Here is a 25,332-nt window from a genome sequence, read left to right as displayed (position 1 = left end):
GTCAGAGGCAAAACCAATGGTTTCCTTTAATGAGGAACTATACACTTACTGTTCAGTACTGGTTGCATGGATTCAAGAGAGGATTTCAAGAAAGTGTCAGTTAGCGTATACCTTCATACAGAATTAGTGTAAAATAGATTCTGTATAAACTTGAAGACAACCGATTGCTCTAAGTGATGGTAAATCTGAACTTGAAACCCTAAGAAATACAGTAAATATAATACATAACAGGAACAAACAAGCTACTGAGAAGTTACTGATCATTTACCTGCCATTGAAGAGATCTACTCTAACTTGTAAACTAAGCTGGTATCTCGTAACATCTTCTTTCAGTGCCATCGGGTCCGGAGGATAAAACTTCACTTGAAACTCGAAAACCCATGTTCCTCCTGAAAATACAGAAAAGGTGAAAACTTAAATTATTTCATAAAATACAAAAAAATAGTCATCACTATTGATTTTCATATGCACTTTTTTTTTTTAAAAAAGCCAGTTTCAAGAAAAAGGCAAAAGCTATTTACAATTAATTAATGTATTTATAGATTAAGTCAACCTGTATGATGATAGTATTAGCACAATAAAAATAGTGACATTTAACCCAAGACTCCACTGATTAATCTCAGGTCTATTCTTACAGAATATGACAAACCAAGTCGAGAAATATACATCTAAATAACTGTTTTGGACAAGCTAAATCCAACAACAATAATATTATTACTACACATTTCTAAACCACTAAGGCCCAAACTAAAGTAGTTGCAAATTTTTACACTAAAATAAGCATAATTTGTTAATAGTAGGCTGCTGACAACTTTATACATTTATGTATTCAGAAAAGTCTTGCGTCTTGCACGAAAGCAAGGTATAAATCATAATTATAAGATCAATGGGCTAAAAACTCTAGATCTAACACCTGTGCCGTTACTGTAAATTGGGTCATTTTTTAATGTCTAATTTGTATAACCCATGTAATTATATATTCAACAATCCAAATTTTTTTCCATACAATTTTTGATATATTTTCTCCCACCATATGAATTGAACAGAAGCAATTTTAGCAATAATACGAGTATAATGACACATTTATCATATCAATATCAAAATAAAAATTATATTTGTCACAAACTTCCAAAAAATGTACATAACAGTAACATTACAAAGTTTAAAACATTCTTGATTTTCTGTTATAAATAGTTACAATAATATTTCACAGTATTGTTACAATACTGTGTTACCTATTCCCACAAAAAAATAATACAACTACCATAAATCATACAAATGACTCAAGACTTCGTGCAACAGTCTTGTTAACTTACAATAAAAAATGAAGGCCATTTTTTTACTTATTATCAGATCATGACATTCTATTTTTATTCTAAAAAGTTCATTTAGTACTGAAATATTGTTTTATTTAACCCTTTAATAGCAATTTGTTATATGTATCTAATGAACATGTCTAATGATTTGTATTTGGATCATTTAACTTTAAGAACCTGCATCTTCCAGCCATCCCTAAAGAATTAAGAGAATAATCAATATGTTGGTTTTGGGACCTGAGCAAATTATAAATCTGGTGAAATCTCAAGCCTGGGAGGGCCAGGAACTGATACCACTTACGTGATTTAATCCTCATGAGTCAGATGAAAACTCAGTTTAAACCATGGCTCGTTTCCCCTGGCCAGGGGCTGCTTCAACTTGAGGGGCCTGGGGCTGCTTAATGGAGGGGCCGGTTTGCAAATATATGATGTCAGTGATGTATGGAATGACTTCGATAATATAATTTTCAACTGATATTTCAGAACGTTAACACAGCTTGTGACCTAAACTGTTGAGAATTAAAGTTGATCTGGTATGCAATTGTCTGACATATCAAACTTTTATAAAAACTTGAGAAAAGCATACCTTTAATATATTATAATAAGTTCAATATTAATGAAAATGACATTTCAACATCCCTGTGCTTGCAAATCAAATTGACTTCAGGCTAAGATTTCTAGCCTATGAAATGAATAAATATCAATGTGAAAATAGGTCAACACTGATTATCTTTTTACAACTGATATTTTCCCATACTTTTGCCATTTAAGTACTTGATATTAAAGGTATCATTCACCTTTAAGGAGACAGTATACAGTTTCATTTGATATTTTGACCCAGTTTGATGTCATGTATTTACTTTACATTATATCTTTCCAGCATACTGCGAGGGATATCAAGTAGACCCAGCACGGACATTATTAAATCATGTGTTAAATCTTTAGCTATGAAAGGTATTTTTCGACTCTTGTTTGTAACACATGGTGTGTATATAATATTTGCAGATTGTCAACCTTACAACATATACACCAATTTTAATTGTGATTCAGTAATCCAAGGTCGCTGGTCCGATCCTCGGGCCAGACAAAATTCCTCCTTCACAACTGATCTTTGACATTGAGTCTCATCCCTGATTAACAAAGAAATCATGTGGGATTAGCACATGTAATCGGTCACTAATGCAGAGAAATTGCCAATAGGTGGTTAATTATCCAAGAATTTTTTAACCACTAAGGTGGATCGAAAACATTTATAGATGTTAAAATTGGCCTCAAAACCAGAAAAACAAAAACAATCCTAATTCAGATCACAAAACAAATTGTAACTCCATTATACAAATACAAGATCTATTAATTTTTCTGCTGGCCGGTGCCATTATTGGAACAATGTGTCATATCACACCCATAGTTCAAAGCAGGCCAACAACTGAACCATCCGAAGAACCCAAGGTGTCTCTTCCCTGTATGACTCAGAAATTGTAGCAATTTTGTGCATTCATTAAAATAAATGACATTAGCTGAGTGAAAGTGCGAAACATAAAAATTTAAATTTTAATGTATTTACAGGGGCACATTTTAAGACATAAAATAAGTTTATATTTTGATATATTACATTATAAATTCAACACTACACACAGCGCTTAAGCAATGTGACATATTTTGTCATCATAAACACTTCAAGCAAGTTATAAACAAATTCACTATGCTGAAGTTAAACAGAAAATTGTTTTAACATAACTTTTTCCCACACTTAAAGAATAATTCTAAAATGTATGAAATGCATTTTTTCAAGAAAAGGCATCGCCATTCTTATTCAATCTCTATACATATGTTCTAATTGTGTCTCTAACATAGTGTTATGTTACATAATGCCCTAATAAGAATCCCAAATAATTTGATTTCCCTCATCAGCAATTATTATGGTGTAAATGATATTTTCACTATGATATACTAAATTTATCTCTCTTTTTTTCAGTAGGAATCCAATGTTTCCCATCCTTTTCTGACATAATATACATAGAACTATTTGAATAGAAAAATGCTGTTGATTGTGAGCAATTAGTTATTGTATATAATATTGCATATTGCAAATTAAGTATGTTAATATTCAAATGTATGTAAAAACTTACATATTTAATTACTCAGGTCTACTGAGCATCATATATATATATATATATATATATATATATTATAAACTCTACAGCTATAACATGTTAAACATATGATATTATCACCCAAAACTTTACTCAATTCATCAATTCCCACCTACTCATATTTAAATACATTTCAGGGTCATTAAAATATAATTCATCATTTAAAATATGCACGCCTTTTTAACATTTTTCCCTTTTAAATCAGACAGATGTAATTTCAAGAAATCAAAATTAATGCCTTTCAAGTTTAAAGAAAATCTTATTTAATTTCAAATTTACATCTTCATTTTCAAAGGCAAAAAAGTAAAGTTCAACAGTCTTAAATGATGCAAAGAAAATAAATAGGCTTTTCTCACACAGACCAGCTTTGGCTGCACTTTAAAATACACTTCGCAGATTCACAATTTAATTTAAACAAGTAAGTGATGATGCATGATCAGTATATACAATGTATATATATATAATATTATATTGGAAAAGTGCCTTTGCATTGAAAGCTTTAAATTTAAAGTAATGTTTTTTCATACATGGGACATCCCAGACATTGTCATATTAAAATTTTCAGAAAGTCAAAGGTTTAGATACCTGAGTATTATAATGAACTTTACATTAAGGGTCATTTATAACTTAACAGTAAAACCTGTCCTGAAGGGCCTTCAGTGAAAAAACATGAGCTTCTATGATAATTAAGCTATCTATACCAGAGATATTTCACTGAATATAATCAAATCCAGACAAAATTGAACAGTCCATTCAATTAAGTTAAAGCTAAAGAATTTCAATATAACAATACAAAAACAGGAGCCTGAGGTCACACTGCAAGGGTCACTGCAGGCCTCACGTGGCTTTTAATTAAAGGCTTAATTTTTTTCTGCAGGTTAAAAATATTTTGCAGTCTTGATTAAGAGGAGAACAATAAATAGATTTCACAATTAATTTAAGGATGTTTTTTTTATACATGACTTGATTATGAAAACAGTTTAAATAAATAAACAACTGTCTGCATTTCTAATGAAACATATCCTGTAACTGTCATGCTTAGGTCAAAGTTCATCATGACATGTAATCAGAAGTTACAAGTACATGAAGTCCAACAACATTGTATATAATCACACCCATAAGAAATACCAGGATGTTCTGATACCTTTTTTTAACAAAAAAAAAAAATTCAATCCTGACAGTAACATAATTACCTCCCTTTAGCTAGAAGGGCAAGATAAGTGTCAAGTGTAATAATAATTGTTTAATGGAATAAACACTGCCAATGTAACTGTTATAAGAGGAACAAGGTTATCAGATTTGTACAAGGCCGATCACAATAGCCCAATTAGAACCTTGTGTTTCAATGCCCTTTCTATATATTGCATTATTATACTCTTTAATGCCCTTTATAGTTAACAGTAAAATTTTTACTATTGACTAAAGTGCTAAAGTGAATCCACTCTAATACTCCTGTCAGTGATTTGATCTACCTAAAATCATTTCACTTTTAATATATGATTCACCAAGGATGTCACATTTATAGTTTGAGCACCTTATTATTAAGGCTAAGTACTCTATTTACTAAACATACAAGTTTAAAGAGTCTGTTTTGAGACCACCATCTGTCCACTAAATTTGCTGATAAGATGACCAAACTTCACCACAGACATACCATAGCTATAACAGAATACCATAACTAACTTCATGTAACCATGTATAGTAATACTCAAGATAATCATTCTATAAACCCCACAAAATCTCTGTTTGCTTATTGAGTCATCCTGATAAAAAGGTTGGGCTCACATTGATTTTAAAAAAATCTCTAAACCCTTACCCTCTCAAATTTGTATAATGGACATGCCCTGCTTTGAATGTGGTATAGTCCATTATTAAGTTGAAGGGAATTCAGTAACAAAATCTTTAAGGCAAATGCACAGAATGTGCATTTAAAACTAAAAGTTTTGTCCAATGATTCAGGGGTTGAACTTTACTCAAAACCACACGTTTTTTTAACTTGATGTAATGATTGTTATTTTGCTTATTTAAGGTATTACCACAATGTAACTTCATATATTTGTTTTCAGTGATCCATGAAATGGTTTTATTACCACTATATAAGTATTATTACTTATCAAACCACAAGATAAATATTTTCAGAATATATATCCCCGGGGAGGAGACACTAGATGATAAACATTTAGAAACTGTTTATTTACATCAAAAATTGAGAATAATATTCACAACAGGTCATTTAGATAATTTAACTGTCACAGAATTTCACAGGTCTTTTCAACCAGTGCTTAAATGAACCTAATTTCTCTTGTTACCTGAAATGTCACATCTTGCACTTATATGTGACCAGTTAATGGGATTTTACTTTAAATCTGTTGTTTTATGTAAATCCCACTCATCACGCCTGAAATAATGTAGATAAGGGAGCACACACGAGGTCTTTCTTTAGTTAAGTCACAGCATGACGTCCAACACATTACAATCTAGGAAGAACTAGAAATGGATATACAAATATTCCACTTTTTCTGTCAGTCTAATGAAGGTCACAGCGTAACAGATAAGGGCAATTTCATATGGTTCCTATCCCTCCACCCGCCTCACACACTCCTAAAGTGGTAAGGGCATGAAAAAATTCCCCTCATGCACAAGTGAGCGCCTATTTTTTTAGTGAACCACCAACCATGACCTGTAAACATTTAAGAGCTTCATTACAAGGAATTTTAAATCAAAGAAATGTCTTAGACTAGAACTTTGACAACTCAGCGAGGGGGCAATATTGTGAGGTAGCTAGAATTATAACTTGTGACACATGTGGAATGAGTTACTGTTATGTCCTCTGACCTAAGTATGTGCACTGTGAGTTACTGTAATGGCCTAGCTCCCTTAAGTTACGATGCTTGCAGAAAATAAACCTATATCTCAAAGTTTGTCATATAATATTTGAGATATTTGTACTTTAATAATTGTATATACATAAACTGTTTACATCTGTCATGCAGACGGAATGTTAACATTACACGTTTAATTACAAACCTATCAACCGTTAATTATCATCACCTTTACAGAGAAATTAAAATAAACATTGAATAAAAACACCATCATTTAACAGGCAAACAATATTGTGTGACCTTGAGTGACCTTGACCCTGAAGGCTTATTATTATGAACATAATGAAATCAGTAAAAATTCTTCTTTCTGCTTTCCATTTAAAAATATTATATAAAAAAATTTGGGGAAAAAAACAACAAAATTATTACACAAACACAAATGTTGTCTTGTTTATGTTTCCACATAAATACTTTCACAATATTGCCTAAAGCTACAATATTCATTCTTACACATACAGTATCAAATGATTATGTTCCCAATTTTTTATGACCTAAACCATTTGACTGTGGAGTTCAAATTACATGGTTTTCCCCTCCCACCTGTCATCCTGTATTGTTACCACGGTAATAAACAGCTCTTCAGTGACCCCAGAACACCTTCCAACACTTAACTACCATTTCATAATAAATGAACTGTGCAATGACTAAAACATTGAAATAATATGACTTCAGGTAAATTTATGTAACAGAAATTAACCTATAAAAAATATATTTAATACACCACCATTAGGACTCTCTACCAAGCATCAATATGACAATTTAGATCGACAAACATCTTGGTAATGCTTAATGCTTTTAAGCGCAGATTTGATAACTAGTAAAATTCAAACAATTAAGCACTCGGACATAATTGGAACAGAAAACCTTTTATACAAACTCCAATTTGTATCAATAATTTTTTTATAAGTATTTTGTAACTACCGTGACATAACAGCCATGGAATGTTGTTAATTAACTAATTTACATTTACAATATTTACATAGGGACAACATTACAGACATGTATAATCAAACAAAAGAAAGGATGCAATAACCTGAGTCCATGTCAGCAAAAATGTCAAAAGGGGAAAAAAACTTTTTATTACAAGTTAAATAATTATATATTCCTAAGACTTACAGACTGGCAATGGTTATACGTTAAGAAGAGGAAAATTGTAATTACTGTGGCAAAGTTTTGCTTTTTTTTTTCTTTTCAAATTTTAATTATCTTATTTTGTTACCAAAGTGTCGAAAATGAAATTTACAAAACAACAAAATAAAAATTCTATTTAATAACAAACCTACATCTAAATACTACGAGCAAATATTTTACTACCCTTTAACATTATGGCAACTGACCTTCAGACAAAATTCAATCAAATGGACATGGAATGCAGATATCATAGGTTGACCTCTGATGACCCCAACAATTCCTGCAGTCCCTTCTTATCAGAGATTAATAAATCACACTCCTGTATGAATCAAATTACAATTAAATTCCCAAGGCAGCAGTTCAGATTAATTAGACGCCAATTTTTTAGGCCAAGCAAAACATGAGTCTGTTTCAGAATGATGTTTGAAGATTTGTTTGTTTGATTGGGTTTTACATTCACAACGACTCAGTACAGGTCATATGGTGACACTCCAGCTTTACTGGTGAAAAGACCTCAGGTGCCCTTCTGTGCATTATTTCAGACATGAAAGGGCACTGAGTAAGAACCACAAACGTTCCATAAGCTAGCTGGATAGTTTCCTCAAATGAAAGAATCCAAAGTCCCTGTTGGGATTCATACCCACTGCAGTGAGGGGTAAGTAAGTTTAGGTCAACAACCATAACCGCTCAGCCAGACACTCCTACATTCTTCAGTGAAGGTAATGCATCAGCCATGTTAAGGTCCTGAGCCCCTGGTTAACTCTACCAGTTATTGTGTGAATAATTGAAGCTGATTACAATTCATTTAATTGAACATTTACACCATGCATTACTTGACATTTATTAAGCAATGAATTTTACTTAAAGGACAAACTGAATTATTCAGCACACACACAAGATCAGGCGATGATAAGTAAATAAATCGACTGTCTTAAAACACACCAGGTTATGCTATATTATAATATATCTGGATAATTATTAAATGAAAGCAGATTCTTAATTTCATCAAAATAATTAAGATGAAAGTTAACTGGACAGCTTAATATAAGTTTCACTTGATTGCATGAAATTCACTAGGGGGGACAATTCAGTGAATCAATGCTATAGTTATGGTTTTTACAACCATGATCCTGAAGACAATTGTGCGCAGGTATTAGACAATGAATATCTTGAGTGTTTAATGTGAAATGGAGCTGCTCAAAAAAAGACTTGAAATAACCCATGCATTTATATATTAATGCCAACAACAACACTCAGACCTGATGCCTGGGCTTTAGGTACTAAAACAGCACATGACTATTTCAATGAATCCAAATATCTCCCGAGGTGTCACATCACATAGAAGGCACACGGCAGGTCAAGGTCAAATCATCTCAAGTACCATAGGCGACTGGTTGACCTGTCGTGTATAACTCAGGAGGGTGGCGCTAGCAAGAGTTAGAGATGTCGTCGAAAATAAGTGATGCTTTGGAAAGTATTGTTGTCTCCTTCAACCACCAACAAGAGAAGAACAGGTTCCAGGAAGACTCTGCATGACAAGGCGCCACTAAAGTGGGCTCTATGATTGGACCAGCAAGTGCGCAGATAATCTGGCCCATATGGTTATCAATTTCCAGTGGCCAGTTTAAACCTATCTACACACATCAATGAATAGGTGAGCTAAAGCATGATGCATCATAACTGACTGTGAAATATCTCCATCAAGTTAACAACAATATAATCATGAAGAGGAAAGAAAAAAAAACGCCAAAAATCTTGTTAAATAGCTATTTCTACAATCTGCAAATCTGACAGCTTGCAAGTTTTTTTCCCCCCCAGAGTAAATGGGTTATCTAATCAAGTCTGACACCGAAGATGTTTAGAGTAAACCAGTGTAGTAGAAAACACTTGGTTACAAATGATTAAAATGTTTGTCAAGATAAGTAAAAGCATTTTTGTAGAATAGTAAATAATTTCCTCCCACCATGACATTATCTCTGACTTAAAATGACACAAATAATTTATATCTTTCTGCCTGACTATGATATCTCCATACTCTGTTACAATAAGAAAACTGATAAGCTTTTGTAATAAATGTCTATTCATTGATTTTCAGGGTGTGAAACAGGCAAAAAAACAACTTGGCTACAAATATATCTCTTTCTCATACAAAATAACAGCAGGCATTCATTAAAAGTTTAGTCAGTTGTTAATTATTGAACAAGCTCGACTATCAGATGGTAAATTTAAGTCAGAGCACAAATATTTATGAGTCTACATGTTATCTTAACCCAGGAGTAAACTTATATGAATAAGTTGGGATCAATGATCTCCCCTGGGGCAGATTAAACCCACAGTCCCTTTAACGGGTTGAGTGGTAACACCATAACCAGCAATGGCTACCTACTTCCTGACCCAACTAAGTGGTTTTTGAAAAAAAAAATTCCATTTATTATACTAAATAAACAAAAATATATTTTTCTGCAATAACTTTTTTATCTTTTAAACTGGCATAAAACAACTTTTTTCCTCCTATCAAGGTTAAAACAACTCATGTATGTCAAAAACATTTTTATTACTGTATTTTTCAATCAGCCAGGTCATCGAAACTTTGAAAACATTGCAAATGAAAAAAATATATCTCACTTTATATGCAATAAATCATTAATTATCAGCAATTCATGTATGTTATTCAACAGGTACAAACACTGCTATGAGCAAAACAAGATGTTATTGAACCTAAAGAAATGTAATGAACCTAAAGAGAAGTAATGAACCAAATCTTTAAATTATAATGAAAAAGGAACATTCGCTATGCTGTATCAATGATATAACTCACCTGTACATATATTTGGTGAGGAGGTTATGCATCATTTCCTACCATGTATGCTGTACAACCACAAGATCATTGAAAAACAGATTAGGCCAAAAAACGAATCTCTTTTTTTCTGATGGGAAATGATATATAATTAAACCAACCACATTTTTCTACATTTTCAATAGAATATCTGTCTTTCTGTGTCACCTGAAACTAATAGATTCTACTTTTCTAGCCTAAATTCTTGCAACTGAACATTTAAACAGAACACACAAGTTAAAGTTACCTTTTCTCAATAAACATTCAAGTGGGAGGCATTCTGAATGTTTTTTTCTTTTCTTCATCATTTTCCCATGCAAAATCTTTTCTGTTTTGAAATAGCAGTAGTTGGGAAATACCTTTTTATGTACTGAACATGTCTATTGAAAACATTCTCAGCAACCCTGAGATAGACATCCCAACATTCTTGTGATGTCTGCACAGTTTTAAATGGCCCAAATCACAAAGGGAGATAATCAAACAAAGTGTTTTTTTATTGTTTAACTGACATTCAAATATGTACCATACTAAGAACTAAATAAACCCGAGATCTGCAATAGTGAGCATTATAATGTATATAAATATCCTAACATATAACACTTATTGCAGAAACCAAAATATAACAACACTGGTCATTATAATATACTTAGAACAAAGTAAAGAGCACCTAAAGAGCACATTTTGACGAGTTCTGAATTACATCTTTTTAGTCCATCAAATTAATTGCTACAAAAGGTGCAATATTGATGTGCTCTTGACAAGATTAAACTAAATCTATTATTCAACAACCAAAACATCACAGGTCATCCATCAAACCTTGTTGAAATGTGTTGATAATAATGTGCCTCCTTAATTGGTCAATAAAGGATTGAGACATGACCTTTGGCCATTTTACAGTAACCTGACCCAACCTTTTTTTCTGAAACCTATAAAATTATATGTGAGATTTTAAAGTGGATATCTGATCATTAAGTAAAGGGTCAATTGCGAACACCCAAACAGTCCACAGCATTCAAAAAGAGCAAACTTTTGTCATTCAATACAAAATTGCTTGTGAAAATCTGTTACAAAGATATCCTAATGATAAGATTGACCGATATGTCAAAAGTGACACTTTACAAATAAGAACTTCAGAATACATAAAAGAAATTATTTAAATTTACAAAAGAGCTGATGAAAATGATATAGTAAAATCAAGTTATTTCTTAAGAACAATTGTTCAAGTGTTTACATTAAAATGCTGTATCATTTAGATTAATATACTATCTATAGCATTTAATCCTCGCACTTTAACAGCCCCATTAAAACTGCTGTACAACAAAATTATTAAATTTCAAACAATAAAACTCATCAGTCTTCATTTGATACTAGAAGTCCTTCAGGTAACCAACCAACCATTACCAACCAATTCAAACTTAAAACTGGATTTTGAATCTAAACTCTAATGTGCAAATTTAAATGACTAAGTCATAAATATCTACACAGTTGCAATGTTTTCTGGCAATTTCAACATTTACAGTATAATAAAAATTACAGATGCATGAAGCACCAAACCTCTTGATGAAACAATTCTGAGGTTGTAATTTGTTAGATGTCTTGCTTGTCATTGGCGTTGCCCTGTGCCTTGTTCAGATCTTTGTTGCAGTAGTTTAAAATGTATGCCTCTCATGCATTCCAGAGATCATGTCAGATCAGACTAAGGGCCATGACCATGTCTCTGAACAAATGACACATTTGACAGCTAGTAACAAGCTATAAGACAATGAAAATGAGCCAGGCCTGACAGTGCAGTCTTCTGACCAGACCCTATACTGTTTGTGGCTCAATTTTTGTATTATAGTATTAAAATCCTTAAGTTTTCAAAATGGACTGTTCCAAATTCAATGCAAGTTATATCACATCTTCTAGTCAGCAGTCAGGCAATTGATATAAAAATAATTAGTGAAAATGTCAGAAACATTCTCTGGTTGTGAACTGTCACCGTTTATCACAGCAGGCTCAGCTACTTCCACTTGCCAACAATCTTCTCTGTCAAGCCTACATTTTGTTGTTTCTTCTGCTTTAAACAAACATACTTCATTGCAAAAGAAAAATGAAAATGCTATTCAAAAAGTCTATTTCATAACATAAATCAAGAAAATCAACAATACATGTTAATATCATTTCTTTAAAAGCTCATTTATTTACTTTGACCTTGACCAGGATCATTAAGATTCTTAAGATTGAAGTGTTTTTGAACCTGAGTGTCGAGTCTCATGGTTTTGCGTCACCTAAGCAGGATTCGAACCAAGTATTGAATCTTGGTTGAGAGGCATCTGATAACCACAACCTGATGACCTTCTTTCCACGTCCATCGTAGCTAAATGAAAGTTTTTGTGAGAAATGCTTTATAAATGGTCAAAGCAAATCATGCGCCATTTTTAAGATGTGATTCAATCCGATGATGCCACAATCAGCTAAAAGTGTAGGAGAAGAATGCATAATAAATTGCATAAGAATTAATATATAAAATATCAACTGTTTTAATCTTGATTCAATTTAATTCCCTATATAATATGAAATTGTTTTCCCTATAAAATATTATGAAAATGACAATTATGTGAGAACAAATTTAATCAAATATAAGATCTATATAATCATTAATTTATCTGATCAAAAAGAGAAAACAACATGTGTTGAAAATGCCCATCAGCAAAGTTTCGAGACTCAAAAGTATATTTAATTTAACCACAAGTCCATAATAATATGGATAATATGAACTATCTAATAAACTGCTAGGAGCTATAAACTGTCCATCATCAATTGTTTAACAACATGATTGCATATATTGGTTTTATAGGACATCATTAACAACAGGTTATGTGTTGAGATGACCTGAATGACCCCTATGCTCTCACATTTATTTTGCTGAGATATATCATTAATTAACAATGTTGAGATATAGAATAAGTTTTTATACCCTGTTGTAGTCTTAGTGTTCAGACATGGTTTCTTGTCTGGGTCAAAAACAAAAAAACTTAGCAGGTGTATTGCATTGTTATAATTGACAAGATAATTTGTGGCCAGAGAGATTTTTGGCAAGTTTTACAATCAGCATGTTCAATTAGTGAAGCAATTTGACCACTTGTATTTGAGGAAAAAACATTGGCCAGTCCCTATGAGTGTTTCTCCAGTGTCCAATCATTATAACAAAGACTTTATCTATTCTCAAGCCATCACAAAATTTCTTCCATTTCCTCATTCAGGTTAACACTATATTATGGTGAACACTTAAAGGGCAAATTTGAATGACTTAACTTTCAGTGTTTCCTGAGAATCAATCAATTTTACTCAATCAAGATCTTGTTTATAATTATTGCAATGCTCAGATTGTGTTTATAATGACAAATAGTTAAGAAATAGAAAACATGCAATTCAATGCAATAACCTATCTGCACACCTTGATGGAAACTTAGTTACTTAACAAATAGAGAACACTTTGTCAACATAATTATAGACAGTCAACAACCTTTAGTCCAAAATAGAATAATACATCAAAATATACATAAAGAAAAACAACTTTAAAGTGCAAATAAAGGCAATGACCTTATAAAGAAATGCGCTACTATTTTAGTGACTTCATCAACCTTATCCATTACTATTCATTATGTTACTGATACCATACCAATGCTAACACATGCACCAATGGACCATGAATATTTAAGGAAAGAAAAATTAAAAGGTTTGAAGACAACGCTTCAAATAAATTGTATAATATAAATATTAATAATTCAATATTTTCAACTCATACTTTCATTCCATGTTTGTCTTTAAATTCCACATGGTCATCATGTTGATCCAACTTTCTCATAGTTACGTACAACTTATAAATTTCTTTAAATATCATATTTGTGAAAAGATATATTGCAGTGCAATTATTTGCGGAAATATGGTATATTGTAATAAATGCAAAGACAGCTTATAGATGCTTAAAATTTAAATCTATAATTTTGCATATAAAATGCACTTTCAATAAAATTCTCATGCGTAATGAAAATCAAATTTCATGAAAACACATGACCTTCAAAATGTGTGAAAGTTATCTTCAAAGGGTGTTAAAAAGCAGCGGTGTTATTCATCATTAATCTAAGCCGCCTATTCAGTTTTTTTCCCAATTTTTCTTTTTCAAATTTCAACTGGTATGAATACAGCTGTTAAACAAAGATCACATCGACAAAATCTTTTCAAAGTCTTACAAATCTGACAAGGGGAAAAAGCATGTAAAGGCTCTTAAATTTCATTGACTCACTTTACATCAGTGCAACAAAATTTAAGTTTAGCAGATAATTAAATTTCAGAGAATCTTATGCTTGCGGGTATTTTATTTAATATCCTCAACACGGACAACGATTTATATAACTTCAAGTATGGGAACGTCTGAAATTTGTGTTTACCTTCATTGATAACAAGCTTCATGTAGTATGATAATAAACTCAGAAATTATAATTTCAGGACATTTACTTTCAAATTTTTCTTTTGAAGCCGGAAAGGTTATGTAATTAACTTGAGGATGAGAGATAATACTGACCGAAGCAGTGCGCCTTTCAAAACCTTTTTTACCATACTACATAACATAAATGGACTTGTCACTATATCAATATGGACAAAACCATGTATCATTTTTTAAGGAAAATTTCTAAATATACCCCTTGATTGAATGGGAAAAACATTCAGGGCATTGCTTTCTAATTTGTGGACTCCCAGCCGGCAAGGAATTTTTGGCCTTCTAAACTTTTTGAATAAAAACCTTTAAAAAAAAAACTGATTTTACCTTTGAATTGTTTTTACAAAAATAACCTTTGCTTTTTTATCAAGAAAGAAACACATACTTAATTGACATAAGATAGCACTGTCACATGAAATTCAGCAACTGTCACATGAAATTCAGCAACTGTCACATGAAATTCAGCAAGACAGTTTTCATGTTAGATTCTTAGACTGAAGGTAATTGAAGACTTTCCTATGGTAGGCAATAAAGGTCTTAGTTTAAATAAAAATCATGCTTTCATGGACACTATCGACCTAAAATCAACCATTAAATCCCTAAAATAGAAAACAACAATATGATTCCCAACAGAAGGGGAGGAAGCTCTTCTCCTATGAATAAATGCAAAGTGATTATAGAAGATATATTGTATAACTTAAACAGAAGGATTTATTCTTTCCTCTCACACAAAGAAGATCCAAATTAATTTATATTGCGACAGAAAGTTGGCTCATTTTGCATGAACCATCAACACAATGTGTCTAAACAATCAGCTGTAACTTCTTTTGTTATGTTTATATCTGTCATAACATGACATTAGTATAATTTCTAGGCTAAATAAATATAGTTTTGTTTTCAGTTCCCAAGTTGATACCCTAAAGGCTCAAATTCTGCTACCCATGCGACCAGTGCAGACCAAGATATTTACTATTCAGTTATTACAAATTTTGAAATTTTCCCTTAAATTGAATGTTTTTTTCCAGATTGCTCCAAAATTAAGTTTGTATACATGTATATTAAAGTGATTTACATCCCCTGCATGACAAAGCACCGGTTTGCACATCTACACCATCATTGAACTTTTGTAAGCCCCATTTAATGAACTTCCAGTTACAATACTATCAATATAAAACATTAAATCATAATAGCGGCATGTTGTTGGTTTTCAGACAGAATAATGAGAAACAAATATTTCTTTTAAGATGCCTTAAGTTTTAAGCCTAAACAAAGAACCATTAATGTCTATCAATATATTATTTTTCAAGTATACTTCACTTAACAAAACTAGAACTGCCACTATCATGGCGTGAATACCCCCGCATACCACTTTGTCAGAATCAACAGTGGGCATTTAGAGCTCAAGGACAACCTCCCTGCCAAATCTGAGGTTACTAAGCCAGTGCATTGCTAAGTTATGTATTCTACATGCTTCAAATGTGAAAATGTCAAAATCAATACATTGCGGACAGGATATTCTTTAACAATTAAGAAAAGCTTTTTTTGTCAAGGTCCCTGTGACCTTGATCTTTGACCCAGTGACCTCAAAATCAATAGGGATCACCTTATAGTCATGATCAACATCCATGCTAAATATGAAGACTGTGAGTCATAAATGGGTGGACAAACTTTTTGAAGTCAAAGTCCCTGTGACCTTGACCTTTGACCTGGTCACCTCAAAATCAATAGGGGCCATCTACAAATCATGACTAACCTCCATTCCAAATATGAAGACTGTGGGTCAAAAGAATCTTAAGTTATTGGGCGGACAAGCTTTTTGGAGTCAAGGCCCCTGTGACCTTGACCTTTGACCTGGTGACCTCAAAATCAATAGGGGTCATCTACTTATCATGACTAACCTCCATGCCAAATATGAAGACTATGGGTCAAAGGAATCTTAAGTTATAGGGCGAAAGAGCTTTTTGAAGTCAAGGCCCCTGTGACCTTGACCTTTGACCTGGTGACCTCAAAATCAATAGGGGTCATCTACTAATCATGACTAACCTCCATGCCAAATATGAAGACAGTGGGTCATAGGAATCTTAAGTTATTGGGCAGACAAGGTTTTTGAAGTCAAGGCCCCTGTGACCTTGACCTTTGACCTGGTGAACTCAAAATCAATAGGGGTCATCTACTAATCATGACTAACCACCATGCCAAATATGAAGACAGTGGGTCATAGGAATCTTAAGTTATTGGGCAGACAAGGTTTTTGAAGTCAAGGCCCCTGTGACCTTGACCTTTGACCTGGTGACCTCAAAATCGATAGGGGTCATCTACTAATCATGAATAAAAACCATGCCAAATATGAAGACTGTGGGTCATAGGAATCTTAAGTTATTGGGCGGACAAGGTTTTTGAAGTCAAGGCCCCTGTGACCTTGACCTTTGACCTGGTGACCTCAAAATCAATAGGGGTCATCTACTAATCATGACTAACCACCATGCCAAATATGAAGACAGTGGGTCATAGGAATCTTAAGTTATTGGGCGGACAAGGTTTTTGAAGTCAAGGCCCCTGTGACCTTGACCTTTGACCTGGTGACCTCAAAATCAATAGGCGTCATCTACTAATCATGAGTAACCACCATGCCAAATATGAAGGCTGTGGGTCATAGGAATCTTAAGTTATTGGGCGGACAAGAAAAAACCGACGGACGGCCGGACGCCGGACGGCCAGACGGCCGGACGGCCGGACGGACAAGCTGATTCCAGTATACCCCCCTTACAACTTTGTTGTGCGGGGGTATAATGATAAAAAAAATCAACTCTATCTTTTAATATAAAGAAAGTAAAAACATGCAAAAACCACAATTGCAGTCAAAACAAAACAAGATTGGTCGATTAAACGTGATTCAGTGATTCACAACAAATATTCATAACATTTTTTTTTCATTCTTTATCATTTATCAGATATGCCATCATGAAATCTCATAATCTTAAAAATATTTTTGGAGCGTTTCTAAAATAAAATTCATTTTTTCAATCTCTGTTTTTTTATGTTTTGCCTCGACTTTCCTGCCATTTAAGAAATCAAGTTGTTTTTTCTTGGAAAAATAATTACAAAAATTATCAAATCTGAAGAAAATTATATAAAGAAAAACATAAATTATTATCACAGCAAATTTTATAATCTGTTTGCCATTATGAATATAATATTAAGTAAGTTCAAAAATCAAGACAGTTTTTGAAAGACATCATTGAAAAAGAAAAATAATAATTCTATTTTTTCAATTTAAAGTATTAACTGTTTGAGCAGTAAAAACTGTTATTTCTACTTCACTGAAACCGGATTTAATATTTTAGTGCTACAGCCAACTAACCACAGACACGCTTTTTTATCACGAAAAATCTTAAAGAGAGAAAATAGCAATAGTGCCAGCTGTCACAAAATTAAGACCTTGGTATAAAAAAAAAAACCTGGGATAAATTGTCTGCATTCCTCAGAACCCCCAAGTATCAATTTCTTTATTGATAATATAATACAAGAACAGCTTGTGCTGGTGGAGTGAAAATACAGAAAATATTCAAGCAACAAAAACACAGCGATCTTAACTTTTACAAACACTTTTATACAGTAAATGACCAGGAGAGTACTATCATAAAGTTAATGGCTTATGGGGGTCATAATGTGTCCAGTTTTATTGCAGTGTATATAGCTATAATTGATTTTCCTCTCAGTAAAAATGACCAGTTATTACAGGGCCTTCACCATAAATGGTCCACACTAAAAGTTTTGTTACAATAGGCAGTATCACTTTCATTTAGGTTGTTCGAGGGCACCCATATAGTTATAATAAAGGTTAAAGAGTCTACGCTTTCAAGTACTGGTTTGAGTGTAAGATTGTTGCATTTGTTTAATTATCAGAAAAATCATCTGCATGAAACCAGTACCATAATATCATATCTGTGTCATAATTAAGTATTTTTATTTTGAACTTAACTCAAAATCCAAGGTGAATAGTCCAACTTAAAACTTGAAAGTTTTCATAACAACCTGATTCTTTTATTTTATATACAAAGTAACAGTGTAACTTATAATCAAGGTCCTTTGGTGACTTTTTAGTTGTTAAACCAATGGAGACAAGACCGCTCTTAATATTACTTTAGGCACAAGCAATAAGTCAACCACTATAATTTCATGAGCTTAACTGCCTCACATCAAAGAATCCAGTCTCTAAGGAGATTTGAACCTTGAACCAGAGAGGTAAGGACACAGTGATTCATAAGTAAACAACCTAATAGCCCAATCAATTACTAACATTACAACAATGGTGCATCAAAAGCTATATATAGCTTATATATATGTATGTATGCACATCCTATATTTACCACAGAAACAAAGTGACTAAAGTACAACCAAACAAAACAATAAATAAAACTTTTTTTCTGCTCTGAATTAATGATTCAGCCTTAAAGTTCACTTTATTTTTCCTAACCAATTACCATCAATTACACTGTCCCAACCAATAAGTCTAGATAAAATGTAAAGCCTGAGTTAAAGCACCACATTCTTAACATATAGGGTTTAGATTTATTTACAACCCTATTGTATACATAAATGTCTTACTTACCTTTTACTTGTTTTGAGATCTTTTTTGTATTATCCAACCAGAACTGAAAAGATAAAAGTATAAAGTTACAACTATATGAAAATTGCTACAAATTTGATGAATGACAAAATTGTAAAACTTTGTATTTGTCACCTTAGTGCAGTAACAGGTTAACTCCTATTAAACTATAATAGGAGTTAAGCCATTACTGCATGAAGATGGCAAATCTGTCAGCACCTTATGTATAAAGTGCACCAGGTTATATTGTAAAATGTAATATCAAATTATGTACAGAAAACACTTAATATACAATTAATATACAATGTATAAGTTCACCTACAGATATGTGCATTCCTCATATTTCATACATTTTATTCTTCCTACATATTTTCAATTCACCTATTGATCTGACATTTATACTTCAAACCCAGTTTCCTGACTGTGTGTAATATACTTTAACTACATTAGTCCTTTAACTTTATCTGTCATTTGCAATTTCCACTCTCTCCACTTGTTTCAGTACCAGAAGGTGCCAGTAGCTAATATATATTACAAAGAAAACCTTTGAAAAGTTATATAATTATACCCAGAAACTCTTAGTATGCATATTTCAAGACCTTTTAACTTGTGAACATGGAATGTACAGTGATATGCATTTACTTTCAAAAGCATTGGCTGATTACAAGCCCATAATTAATTCTATAAATGAAATCTTAAAATATTTATCTATAAAATGATTGTATTCATATTATTCTTTTGCACAAGCAGCAATTTGGACAGGCTTGTGTAACCAGTAATGTAAGGCCAACATTTTAGGAATATATTACATTCAATCAAACTTGCTCTGCTAAAGTCAATTTGATCTTACCATTTTGGCCTGGAGAGATCAAAAAAGTTGATGCATTGAAAAATAAAACAGACCTTAAGGGTTACACTTTGCTCACTTGAAGTTGCCTGCTCATTGGTTAGTAATTTCCTTCTTTTTAACCCTAGGCTTTCTAAATTAAGTATCATATTTCTACATCATTGGACAATGTGCCTTACATGGAATGAGGAGAAAAAAAGGAAAGCTGGAATAATGATTTCTTAAGCATTCAAATTAACCAGTTTTGAAAGCTATGCTGCTTATTTGGATTTGCACATCAAAGGGAAATATAATCCGTAATAAAAAAAAATCTCAATTTATGTGAGGCAATTAAAGTTAAAATTGAAATGTCTACATTTGATAGTTTGTGTCAAGACTTAATTGGGTTTATCTTATAAAATCAGAACCTGTCAATACTTCAAACATTAATTTAAATTAATTAATAGCTTTAAAACATGTTCTGCCATGAATCTGGAAGCATATATTGATAAGATTAGAGATGTCAATACAAAATCGGGTAATTTAAAAAAAACAAAAGTACATGTATTATGTAACATGCACATAGCTGATTTTGTGCAATAGACAGATCCTGCTTTCAATTTTGAAGTGCTGGACCGGGTTGTTCAAAACATTGGTTAAAATTAACCAATGGATAGCTTATCCACTGGTTAAAACCTTAACCAGCGGCCAGCTATCCAGTGGATAAAATTTCATTGTTCGACAGTTGGATAGTACCCTGGCTACCTAACCAGTGGATTGCGTATTTATCCACTGGTTAAGTACCACAATGCAACAGGGCCGGTTAGTGATTCTGGAAACAAAATGGCTGATTTATTGATGAGTAATAATCTTCTAATAGTCAGGAAGCTCCCAAAGACTTAATTTTGAATGTTTTGTGCTTTCATGTTTTTGGAATAAAGCAAAAGTATATCAAAGGCCTAAAAGTATCGATAGATCTATTTTTCCCTTAGACACACATAGGTAAAAAATTCAAAAACAATTTTTTTCCAAATTTTGAATTGAAATTACTTCCATTAGATGGGTAATGTTCTAACTAAGAAAATGAGTACTGACACTTGTATGTTTTATTAAAAAATAAGAAAGTTATGACTGTTTAACTGAATTTTCTGAACTACAACAACAACAAATTCAGGTTGAAAAAGGGTTCTAAAAGCACTTTTTCAGAAATGTTTCAATTTAATCCTATGCATTTCATATGAAATGTTCTAGTTAAGACAAAATAAACATATATTTGTAAGAAAAATCTGGTTTCAAACAAGTTTTTATGGTTTAGACTGTTTTAATGATGATGGCTAACCACTGGTTAAGGGCTTTATCCGGTGGTCCTCGGACTGGTTAAAGTTAACCACTGGATAACGCATTTTATCCGTTGGATAAGTTTTGAGCAACAGAACTTATCCAACGGACAAAATTTAACCAGAGGATAATGAATTTAACCACTGGTTAACACTAACCAATGTTTTGAACAACCGGATCCAGATGGTTAAATTCAAAGATTCCAATATAGAAATACTACAAGAGTATTTAACAACACCAATGGTAGAATCCCTTTGTTCCCATTCTGTATTGGTTCAGCAATTTGTGATAACGTTTGGACCACACATTTCTTACCAGACAGTCTATAAACACTGTCTCTATATAAACCATCAGCGGCAAGGCCAAGTGGATAACCTGTCAGATTTTGTATTCTGAAAACCACTAGCCCCATAGGTTCAAACCAAGCCAGAGGCAAGCCATAGCTTCCAAATGAGCAAGAACCTATACTTGTAAAAAATGTTGCTCTGTACTAGTTGCTTCCAAGAACAGATTTCAGAGGTGTGTGTTTAAGTCTTGATGCTACAGACTAACGTCCTACACATTTGAACTAATTAACAAAACTTTCCAAATTCCTACAGGAATGTTTCTTGATGCCTTGTTATTATGTTTTGCACTGATGAAGGTATCAAGTTTATGTGGCTTATATGTTGATTTTCCTGATGTCTTACACACACTAGACTCGCTTTTTCTTACCTTTTTGCCAGATTTATCCCTGTAAGTGAGCCCGAAGTAGTCTGTCTCTATTACATCAAGGTGTTTTGTCACTTTATCAAACACCAGTTGTCCCAATGAATTTTTCTGAAATACAAAAACATGTCGTGTAACATTATGTATAAACATTGTAAATATTTGCATCACAACCAAACTGTCTACAAACTTTTCAAGTCAGCAAAAGGTTTGTCAAATGATAGAATAAAAATTGTTATTTGTCTTGTTATTCTACTTGTGATAATTTATAAGTATATCAGTTGTCACCTTAGTGTAGTAACTTGTTAACTCCTATTAAATTTAGAAGGACTTAACCTGTTACTGAACTAAGGTGACAAACTATTCTACAGAATATTCTTAGTTTGTTTACAAAATGGAAGAATATTACCATTCAGACACAACTAAAAAGTCAAAAGGAAAGTTTTTTTTGTTTTTTTAATTAAACCAATTGATTTCTCCTTAAATCTCCTTAAGATCCTTAAAAATTTCTTCCAGCTTATTTATATACATGGTTACTGATCTCTGATTGATCACTGATAATGATTGATCACTAATTGATCACTGATATTTGTATCTGATCACTCACAGAATATAAAGTGAATAAAAAATATTATTGTGTCACTGACATCCACAAAAACTGTTTTCATTATAAAGTATGCACAAAACACAAAAATAGGACTATTTTCTAACCTAACAAATTATAATTGTTTGTGAGAATGAATGGTTTTTTAGTAAGTCTGCCTGCATGACAATTTTTCCGTAATTTATCATTACAATGCAAATTACGCGGAATTAGTCATTGGTGGGAAATTGCGCTCTAACTTCAATACAAGCATATTTTTCAAAACCTAGTCAAATATTTGTTCAGTGCATTATGTTTCAAATCCAATACAAAGCTTTCAGTTTTTTTATGTAACAAAACACAAGTTTTAGCGTTTTACGAAGGCGGTGTATTCACTATTATGTAGGCTAAGTTCAATAAGTTTCTGCTTCAATACACATAAAGGTAATATATAAATTGTAAAATATGCAGAAGCACAAATGTATTCATTTCATATGCAAACAGTTTACTTTTTTAATGTCACTTGGTCAATGTCACTCTAAATATAATTTAAATGTACTACTTTTAATACACCAAATCTAAAACCATCTAATATTTAGATTATGTTATGACCTAATTAAACATTTTTTTTGCTGAAAATTAAAAGATTCTAGTCTTTAACGATTCCTCGTTGAACTATAAAACGTTCTTGTTGCTGAAAGCTATATTTAGAATTTTAACTTTCTTTATTAAAAGTTTCATCATTAATTGAATTTAATTCATTTAGTAATCTAAGTTTACATTAATAGATTTTAATTCATTACCCTGTAGTAATCTAAGTTATGCAAAAGCATAACTGTACATGTATACTAAACAAGAGTTAACATTTCGAACGTTATGTATCACAAGGTCATTAGATACTTGTGATGCATAATTCATTAGTATAAGTGGCGACAATTGCAGAAGGTACTTTTTTACAAGGCATCGGAAATAAATTTACATGTTTGGTTTTGGTCCCAAGACTTTATTTCAGTTTACTGCATGACAGCGTGAGTCAAGATCCTCTGGGGGCTTAATATAAGTTAACTATGGAAGAGCACCAAGTTGAAGGATGCATCTCTGTGCATTATCTCAGACAAAAGCTTCTTGAAGGACCATCAAACAGGCCCATTAGAACCTAATATTAATCTGAAATTCCCAAGTTGATGCCATTGCTGGCACTTTATTACTGGGACTCCTTTGTGGGATTCAAACTCACAGCTATACAGACTAAGCACCAAGATCAGCAAGCATTATCAACGCTACCTTTGATGTTTAGCTTAGTTATTTCACAAATATACCATTTTCCATGTTACCATTATTGATATTTATGTAACAGAAAATTTCTTCATCAGCTGTTGACTGATATCAAAGGTAGGGAGGTTAAAGAATTATTGATTACTTATCTGTTACATTATATTAATAGGTTAACAAGAATATCTCCAGAACTACCATAGAGAACACCAGGAGATTACTGCCTATCATTACTGGTAAGTAACACTGCAAATTAGGCCAAGCAAAATTAGCAACTAAAGATAATGACATAGTGTCAAGTGTGTGTAGGATTAAGTAAAAGAGTGTTCTTGTTAATTAAATAGGTCACAAATCAGACTAAAGAATATCAATATCTAGGAAAAGAACATGACTTGGCATACATGGAAGTGAAACTGGATTGCTTTCATAAGTATTGAAATGCATTACAGAGAAGTCTGATTAATATACAAATTTAAATATCTAAGGGATGACAGACGTGAAAAATAAATATTTTCAAAGACTCCTCAAAGCCTAGAAACTGTTGTTGTGTTACAAACTTGCTTGGGTCATAAGTGGTTTAAAATTAATTTGATGTGTATAACAGTCAATATTGCCATAAATAGTATAGTGCAGTCATGTATTAATAAAAATAGAAAACCAAAGATGATAAGCCCTTAAATTTATCCTGGTTTCAAAAACGGACACAACAAAATCACAAAACTAGGCAACAAATCTGCTTCCAAAGTTTTATGAAAGAAAAAGAATAAGTTATTATACTCAAAACAGACAGTGCTTTCTTTATAATCATTTTTTACAGAAATTAATAGATCTTAGCATGTGTGAAAACAAGATAAGTTGAGCATCATCCAAAATCCAAAATTAGAGCAAGGTGTAAAAATACTTGGTAACATATGATATTGGTGAAACTAATGTTGTTTTTTGTACAGGATTTCATTAATTAGACATAATTCAATATATAAAGCAAACGAAAAAAACTCTTATATTGAAATAAAGAATTTCCTGCAATTTATCAATAAATAATTTATGTGTCAGTAACTAATATCTGTCTAAAAAAGCTCTGATTAGACATTATCATTTTATAATGTCAGTTAAACCTTTTAACATTTTACTGTTGAAGAGTGACAACAGTCACCTCTCCTTTTATTACTTAATTAAGTCTTTGTGGTTTCTCATT

The 25,332-nt window shown here is 32.2% G+C and overlaps 1 protein-coding gene across 1 annotated transcript in view; it reads right to left on the bottom strand.

The window, feature by feature from the left end:
• LOC132757079 (band 4.1-like protein 3) overlaps positions 1 to 22,393 on the bottom strand; it is a gene marked incomplete at its 5' end in the record, with an annotated part of 42,746 nt that extends 20,353 nt beyond the window's left edge. Inside the window, 3 exon segments of the mRNA XM_060748261.1 lie at positions 269 to 389; positions 19,414 to 19,456; positions 22,289 to 22,393. Of these exon segments, the coding sequence (XP_060604244.1) occupies positions 269 to 389; positions 19,414 to 19,456; positions 22,289 to 22,393 (269 nt within the window).
• Between the last annotated feature and the right edge of the window lie 2,939 nt (positions 22,394 to 25,332).

Source organism: Ruditapes philippinarum, unplaced genomic scaffold, assembly GCF_026571515.1.
Source record: "Ruditapes philippinarum isolate M1 unplaced genomic scaffold, ASM2657151v2 ctg5562_1_1_1_1, whole genome shotgun sequence".
Taxonomy (NCBI): domain Eukaryota; kingdom Metazoa; phylum Mollusca; class Bivalvia; order Venerida; family Veneridae; genus Ruditapes; species Ruditapes philippinarum.
The sequence above is the reverse complement of the archived record's forward strand: the minus strand, read 5'-3'. Positions and strand labels throughout refer to the sequence as shown.